The following is an 8,838-nucleotide window of genomic DNA, read 5'->3' as shown; positions in this document are numbered from 1 at the left end:
GGAACGATGGTACGTCTTGTTGTAACTTTCCGTAATTTCCGGGAGAATATCTATCCATCGGTGCGTTTGATGGTGAGTCATGTACCGAGCAATACGAGATTTGATGGTTTTAATGGCTCTTTCGGCGTATGACGCTTTTACTATATTTTGCGTTACGAAGTAACCCACATTCTGTTTCTTCAAAAGCAGTTTCACGTCTTTGTTTACAAATTCTGTCCCTTTATCGCTCCTGATGCGTGTTGGTTTCCTCCCTTGATAAAAAATGTGTTTGAAGGCTCGCATCATTTCCTTTCCCGTTTTCGTTCGCAGTGGCACTGTCCATACAAATTTGGACAGTATATCGATGGTAAGCAGAAAATAAGATTAACCGTTGTTATTCTTTTTGTAATACTCCATGTTTGCCGTGTCGACGTCCCATTGGTAATCCATAAAAGGGGCAACCACTTTTCGACGTCTAAATTTACCGCGCTCTTCTAGATGCACTGCATAATCTTCTTGTTTCATCAACCAGTTTCGAATTTTAGTCCTGCTGAGGACAAACTTCCCTTCTTTTCTTGCGGCTCTGTAAAGTTTATCTTCGCCGCCGTCAGCCGAAGCGTGCATAGGATCGTAATAAATACTCGACAGATAGTCTTCAAACTTTAAAGTCTGAGCCATTTAAACTTGACTGTCTTAACAATATCGACTTTCCTTTTTGCCAGGATACCCGGTGGAGGCGGTATATTCATTTGACCTTCTTGTTCTCGGCGAGTTCTCGTCAGCAGACTGAGTGGTACGTTGATTTCTTTTAACAAGGTATCGAATTGCTCTGATCCAGCGGGACGAAAATGTCTGTAGTCTTTGAGTTGCACTTTTATCATATCGACGATGTTGGAATAAGGTATTTTCTCTCCAGATAATATCATCGGCATGCGGCACTATATAGGTCAACAAAGCACGAGCCCGTCCTCTCAATGACTTTGGAAATAGTGTTATTACTGTTTCTATGTCTGGAGATAGATCTTCCCGAGAAGTTTCCTCCTTCGGTTTCGCACAAACCGGAACTCTGTCTTCAAAATTGTTTTCTGTCCCCTCCTGATCAATTTTATCTTCGACTGGTGTATTAAAATTGTTTTCGTGAGCAGTTAGAAGTCGCTGATATCTATCAAACGGCAGTAAGACCATTTCCTGCATGTTGTCAAGTCACAAGTCTGCAAACGTATGCGGAAGATAATAAAGTGGCTACTCTTTTATTTAGGCTGATACACAATCATGTCTTCAACGGGAAACACCTTGGTCCTCACATGATACACCTCTTGTCCCGACGGAGAAAAGTCCAAAATCAAGTAACCGTATGCTTGCGAGGTAGCGTCTTTATAAGCATCCATGAGAAACGCGCTTTTGCCCAGAAACGCTTGCATTGCCAAACATTGTAGTTGTGACACATCTCTTGGGTTTTTCATTAAAACATAAATGTGGGTATTGAGATTTATTGTCCGGCTGTATTTTCCCTTACAGAATAGATTTTGGTTAATATACAACGCCGTCAAGTGTAAATAGACGCACGCCCTTCACAAAAAGGCTCTCCATATCATGTGATGACGTCACGTTGGTCATCATATCATCCAATATCACAAGGTTGCATCTAGTTGGACTGGAGAGACCTTTCAGCATGTCCTCGCTAGGTAATCCTTGATGGAAGGTAATAAATGACAACTCTTTTTCCATGGTGTCAAACAGGGGTTGGTAGATGCCATAGCCGGAAACGGAAACATCTTGTCAAATGACTAGTATTCAAAAGAACATGGCATTATATATTGTTCAGTCTTCGAACATATCTTGATCGCTAACTACTTCCGCTTGTTGCTTAAACGGACACAGGGTTATATCCAACGGCTCCGTATGAATACCATCATCCAATACCTTTCTCTTGCAGTAGAAGTACGAAAAACCTCTTCTCTCTTGGGTGTACGTGAACACCACGTTGTTTCGTACTCTGAAGCCGCGGTTTCTTCCACTATGTGGTTTTCCCGTGGATAAGACAGTACGAAACTTTGTCATGGTAGTCTGTAAAGCTCTCTTACTCACCCCTTTAGTGCTGCACTTGTATTCATTAGTAACCTTTGGACTATAAGGACACCGTTTCCTCTTCAATTTAAGACTGCGTCTCAACAACTTGTAAGCCGCAATTCTCGCCGTAGATGGTTCCAGCTTCTTCTGCTTACGGATAATGTAGGTCTTGCTATACAGACCTATCATTTCCTTGCCCTCATATTCGAGTTTAAACAGGCCGGGGTTACGCTTGTCGTGTTTTGCGTGCTTCGCGCAACATGTTCTCGGAAACCAGTGTTTCTTTGCATCGATGTCGGTGTCCGTGCAAAAGCCTTGTAAGCCTGATTTATATTTTTCGAACATGTCTGGTTTAATGACGTCTTCCAGGCTGGAACTGGAAATGGCCATGTAAGCACTATCGGTATCCATTTTGCAGTACTGGAAATCTTTTCTATCCACGTATACATCCATGAAATCAAAATAAAATTCTAGCATACGAAGTTTCGCGTACTGGAGTATGAAATATCCGAGCTGAATAGGTAAATCCAGTTTTATTTTTCTTTTAGCCAATTCTACTTCGTAGTACTGTTCTTCTTGTTCCAGACATTCCAGTTTTCGAAAGCGAGGATCGTTGACCTTTAAACAGGTTTCGTTTTCTCCTTGGACGTAGTTCACCTGTCTGTGTTTGGACTTATCCATGAGCAAAGTCCCATAGCCCGAGTTGCCGATGACTTTATTGGTTTCAGCGATGATGGCGGTATCCGGATCACTATCCTCTAACCGTCTGGCGTCGCTCACTTCTTTCACAAATTCCTTAAAGCACCGTTGCTGCTGATACTCCACCACTTGATAATTTTTTGTAACCTCCATTCCGTGGTTTAAGTACCACCTGAGGAGGGTCGTAGCAATCAGCATTTTCTCTCCTTTCATGCCACCAACTAACACTCGTCTAGGAGCCATAGAAAGGTCGTACTTTTGGACATGTTCTTGCATATGCTGACCTATCGCTTCGAAGGGAATATCTGTGGTGCAGAATAGCGGCGACATTTCTTCAAAATACTGAAAGAATGTCATTCTCGGATCTTGAAAGTACCAGGGCCATTCGCTCGGCACATGTATGTCGACTTCCACCGTCCAAATAACTCTCTTCTAACCACGCCCTCGAGAATGTCGTTCTCCGTGATTTTCCCTTTGTGATGCTGAAAGAAGTCAGGTCGCATAGAATTGATGAAGCGAACGATTTGCGGATGTTGTCGACAGTATTGACGAAACTCGCATTCCCACACCTCAACAACGTGACACGTCTTTTTCAGAAAGGCGGTAGTTTCCTGAGTTTTGGTGTATTTCAAAGCTCTTTTCGCTAACCAGTTTTCATTCTTGATCATCTTTGTGATTTCACAATTATGGCCATGCAAATAGCACCCGTGAAACTAAAAAAAACGATTGGCCTTTCTCCCTCACGATTGGCTGGCACGTACCCATCTACTGGGTATTTTCCCACTCTGACCTCTTTACCCGTGTTTAGCAAGTGCTGAATGTTCACATTATGGGTAAGCTTATGCCATTCCATCCAGTAGTAAGCAGACATGTATTTGTCCCGCAACTCAGGTCTGAAGTCGTTTTCGGACAGTCGACGAACGAAAGGTCCCACTGGCATGGGTTTTCCGATGGACTGCAAGTACAACGCGTTGGCACAAAACGCTAAATTGGACTTACACATCTTTTGACCTCGAATCAGAGTTTTACCCGCGCAGTGATGGCGAGTGAATATAATGCTCGGGCCACCCAAGATATTTGCCTTGTTAAAGGTCGCTGTTTCTTTCATCAAATAGTGCAAAATTCACATTTTGCGCTCGGGCAGACCTAAACAACAGCTGTCTGGCGGTGCCGGGAACAGAAATGGTGGTTTTAAAGACGTCAATGTTTTTCTCAAAGTAGAATTTTTGAAAGCGTTCTACACCAAGGCGAAAGGCTTCACATCGAGGTTGTTATACCAAACCAGAAAATCTCAAAAAGTGGTCACCTGGTTGTCTCTCCAAATTTTTTGGCAGTATTCGTAATCTTTCTGACTGATATTCGTGCCCTTCAGAGCACTGTAAAAATCTTGGTGGGACGGCAGTGTTTTACACTGTAATTTATCTATGTCACTGAACCACTCGTAAGGAAAATAACCCTTCGCTTCCGGAACTTGGTAAGCTTTCAAAAAGCCGGCGTACGACGATCCGACGGCTAAATACTGGGACATGTCGAGAAACTTTAGTTGGTTGGTGGCTATGCACGCATACGCGTTGTTTTTCTTCACCACAAATGTACCTTCCTGATCGGTCTCGTGCATGTTTAAGTGCTTGGCTAGCCAGCGTTTGATCAAATTCAGGTCGTACTTGGCCGAGTTAAACCCGAGAACGGGTACCTGGCTCATGTATCTTTCCAGTAGAACGTACATATTCATCAGTGGGTGAGTGACAACATTAACCCCGCCATCTTCTTCACTGTCATTCGGTTCCAAATGTTCATCGTCGTCGTCATCAATTTTTTTATTGATGGCCTCCAATTACCAGTCCCACTTCTCTTGTGCTAGTTCGTATACTAGATCAGCTATTACATTCATGGCTGACACCATTTGTTGGACGAGTCGATCTTGGTCCGCTTCCACGATACACACGGGGTCCGTGTGTCCTTGTACATTGCTACAAATAGACACGCTTACGGAAATATGCCTGTGCGTCCATTCTAGCATCTCCGTAGGTCTGTCGCTAATATTTTGTAGCAGGGCCTCAAAGTCGAAACAAATAAACCAAGGAAAAAAGCGTTCATCTTCCGGGACGTGAATACCGTATTCGTCCAGTTGATCAAAGACAGAAGCTCGGGCACGATAGAACACACCCGGGTACACGTACTTCGTCCGTTTACTGCAGACCCGTTGATGTCGATGCAAATCACTTGGTTGTTTAAAATGGCGCTCACAAGTCTTACATCTCAGTGTTGTTATATTTTCTTGTCCTTCGGGATCATTGATTTCAATTCATTTAGATTTGAAGATTGAATACTGCTTAAGCCGGTGCTAGGGGGCGTGGGCAGTGTTGCATTTTCCATTACTGCTCATGAACAGACTCAATCAAACCGAGTCTGCAATTTTCACTGTTCGCCTTGTTCTCGATGCTTCCGAGGGATCTACTTTTCAGATTTTATTTACACTGATATTTCTGGGAATACATGGAGAAATGTTTAATATAGGAGAGATGATTTTCGTACATATTCACGTACATGGTGGTCTTCTGTAACCCTCTGGATTTATAGACACACCGGGTAAATCCGTCCTCTTCTAAACAGTAGACTTCTACATTTACCCCAAACTGTCGTTCAAAGGTCGGTAAATCGTCTAGGTCTAACTGCAATGATGTATTCCAGCTTTTAAAATAGCTGACAAGCTTTCGCGTTATAGTACTTTTTCAGTTAGTTTTTATTATTATTGTTGGAATCAAAAGCAATGAAACAAGAAAAAAAAAAATTAAAATATAATCATCTGCATGAGTCTAGTCACATTTTCATTAAAAACATCCGTTGAGTTCATAAGTTTTACACAGATAATGAACTTTGTTCATCTCTCTTTTATACAAAATAAAACCTATCAAGCGAGACAACGCGCACGGATAAAATGCAAGTTTTATTGTTGGTGTTATTGTTAATGCTCGGAAAATGAGGTAATAACGCGTATGTGACACGCCTTTTCATGTCAAATCAGTTCATGATACGAGATGAAAGAGGTTGTTTACTTGCTATAAATTCAATTAAACGCTAATGATTTCTTTAATTGCCCTTAAAGCAACATAACAATATACAGAACATGAACGGTGTCTTTTAAACAAGGAACACATGCACGATAAACAGCAGACACGCGTCTGTAAGTTGATACTTTTATATGAAAGTAAGCTGTTCATTCACAGGAATTTATTAGATTACACGAATCCCGTAATAGGACAACAAGAGCACAACCTTGCGGGTACAAACGCTCATCTGATTTTTTTTTTGCCTCTGTCCATTAAAAATGTTATCCTTAGTAGCCCTTAGTATTTTATAATGGTGAATATCTACATCTAAACTTATACTCTTCAACAAAAGAAGAACTTAACTCTCGCTGTGTCACTTAATTATTTAAGTCGAGAAATCCCACAACATTTGGCCCGACACCTTGACCCAACATGACTCAGTTTCGAACTGGAGCTATATTTCCCACATGAAATCATACTAACCGAGATTCAATAAGTTTTAATAAAAAAGATAATTTTCAAAGAATTTTCTATAGAAACAATGCCACACCCACTGTCGGCTGTTCTTTTATGAAAAATTGTCAACTTTGTAAGACGATCACCCAAAACCAATTTCTGTAAAAAATATTTTGAAATATGAGCAGCAGTTGATTTTTTCCCCCACTATTTTTAAAAAAAAAAATTCAATCGGTTGCCATAGCAAGCAGAGTTCTACATGGATTTCAATTATTTTAGCTATTTTGAGTAATGACCGCGTAAGGAATATTACTACCAAACTATAATGAAAATCAATCCAGTAGTTTCAGACAAGAAGGTTTTCTTAAAAGACTTTAATATAGATAGAGAAAATCGAGGCATGCCTTTCTAGACAAAAATATCAATTTTGTAAGACAGTCACTCAACAACTATCTCTGTAAATTATTTTGAAATCCGGGCAGCAGTAGATTTTTAGGTTTTAAATTCAGAGAAGTTGTTTGAAGAAAACGTTGACTAAAGAATAGACGGGCGAAAGTATCCCAAAATGCTCACTTCATACTCAGGTGAGTTAACAATACTTATCAATGGAATCAGCACCGTGAATGTGTTGCTTGTTTCAAAGGTGTCCTTGCATTCCTTGATAATTGTTAAAAGATTGAAAGAAAATATAATACAAATTTCCAATATGTTTATTAAGATACAAATTAATGAACTCAAATAGTCATATTGCAATTTGTTCCTTGGAACTTTCCCGTCGGCTCGCACTTGTCTTCTCGCAGTACTAATTCTTGCTCTGGTTTCGCGCGCTGAAAGTAATAATTTTGTACACTATTAAGAAAAGCTATCGAATTTGCAGAATACCTTGCACCTACAGAATCCCAATTTTCAGTAAAAATTATATTTTCTTTCTGTTAAATTATGTTGTTGTTGCTTTTTCTTTTAATAAATGAATTGTGGGTTAGCTTTAGACCTGAGTAATAAAATCAAGTATGTTTTGTACTGTTAAAATGTTAAATAATCAAACAAATACCAACCCTTTTATTTTTGAACAACGTCTTACTAGTTGTTGCCGTTGCTTTTTTCGTCACGGTATTTATCACCAGTCTGTAAATTATGAAATACAAAATGAAATAGGGATGACAATGATCTTAATGTAACATTAACTTTTTTCAGAGATACAAACAAATTATTTCAACTGTGTGTGTGTGTGTGCGTGTGCGTGTGCGTGTGCGTGTGTGTTTCCATAATAACTTCGGTAATGTTTGCATATATGTTAAAATTACCTTCTTATTTTAGTAGAAGCAGCATCTTGTTCCTCCGCAGCTTTGTCGTCCAAGACGTTGTTTTCATTGTCATCATCGTCATCATCGTCATCAGTTTCTATTATAGTTATTTTCTGTCCTTGCTGGACTTCATGTTGGTCATTTAAAATCATATCGGCCGCCTTGTCCTCGTCGTTGTTTGCACGGGTACAAACAAATATGCAATTATTAGTTCAAAGGGGGGGTCCCAGTTAGGTGTCTGCGCAAAATGTTTTTTGATTTTATTTATATTTTGTGGTAATATACCCACATGTATAAAGTTTCATTAATAAGTGTTACTGTTACCAGTTTTGACTTACTTTTATAAATATTCACATTTAAAGTGGGTGGGGTAATCTGACATGTGACCAGCCAGGAACACAGTTTCTGTTATTTTTTCAAAAATGGTTCTAATTTTTTACCTGAAACTTTCATGATAAAATAACTATACAATGGACATTCACACAACATGTTGCATTTTAAATTGTACTGAATACTTTTTTCAGCATAGAGCCACAAAGTGGTCTCATCAAATTTACTGATTTTCAATTGACGAACTTTACCAAAAAGCTAAAATATTTTTCATTAGTTGAGATATTAAGGTGTTATTTACAGCAGATATTGCAAACTAAATAAACATTAAAATGACAGTATATCAGTACACTCTGATTAATATTGGAAGAGTGGTACACTCTCAAACTGGGAAAAAGTGGGTGGGGTAAATAAATATTCGAAGCAACACTACAAAAATTGTGCATTTGTTACGAAAGGGCCTCAGATTGTCTATTACTATCTTAATTTTATTAAATACAGCATTGATTGATAAATTTTAACAAAAAAAATCCCATTTTATACATGTGTGTCATGGAAAAAGCATGGACCTTGAACATGACATGTAGACAAACCAAATTAACCTTGAAAGCTCAAAGTATTTAACAAAAGGTTTTGCCTGAGGCAGCTTATTTTGAGGAAAACTATTGTTCAAATTAACATTAAATTTTCTGCATTGAGTTTTCCATGGCACACATGTATAAAGTCTTACTAAAGTGAACAAATTTTGTTAGAATTTATCAACCAAGTCTGTATTTAATAAAACTAGAATGTGTCTGTAGGACACAGGGTGTCCCCCTCCCCCCGCATGGTACATTTATCACAAATAAGTGGAAATAATTCAAATGTTTGCAGTCTTAATGGGGTATAGCCTCAAAAAATACTATGGAAAGGATTCATTATTCTATACCATATACTTTTTGAGCTATGAG

The 8,838-nt window shown here is 39.1% G+C and overlaps 1 protein-coding gene across 1 annotated transcript; it reads right to left on the bottom strand.

Annotated features, from left to right (window-relative positions):
• Positions 1 to 1,800: 1,800 nt before the first annotated feature.
• LOC128555915 (uncharacterized) lies at positions 1,801 to 7,710 on the bottom strand. The gene is made up of 4 exons (XM_053539734.1): positions 7,559 to 7,710; positions 7,310 to 7,379; positions 2,197 to 3,177; positions 1,801 to 2,094 (listed from the first exon to the last, which is right to left on the bottom strand). Exons 1-4 carry the CDS (start codon positions 7,708 to 7,710, stop codon positions 1,801 to 1,803), a joined length of 1,497 nt encoding a protein of 498 aa, XP_053395709.1.
• Positions 7,711 to 8,838: the final 1,128 nt, after the last annotated feature.

This window comes from Mercenaria mercenaria, chromosome 3 (assembly GCF_021730395.1).
Source record: "Mercenaria mercenaria strain notata chromosome 3, MADL_Memer_1, whole genome shotgun sequence".
Classification (NCBI taxonomy): Eukaryota; Metazoa; Mollusca; class Bivalvia; order Venerida; family Veneridae; genus Mercenaria; species Mercenaria mercenaria.
Note: the sequence above shows the minus strand (reverse complement) of the source record. Positions and strands in the feature narration are given on the sequence as shown.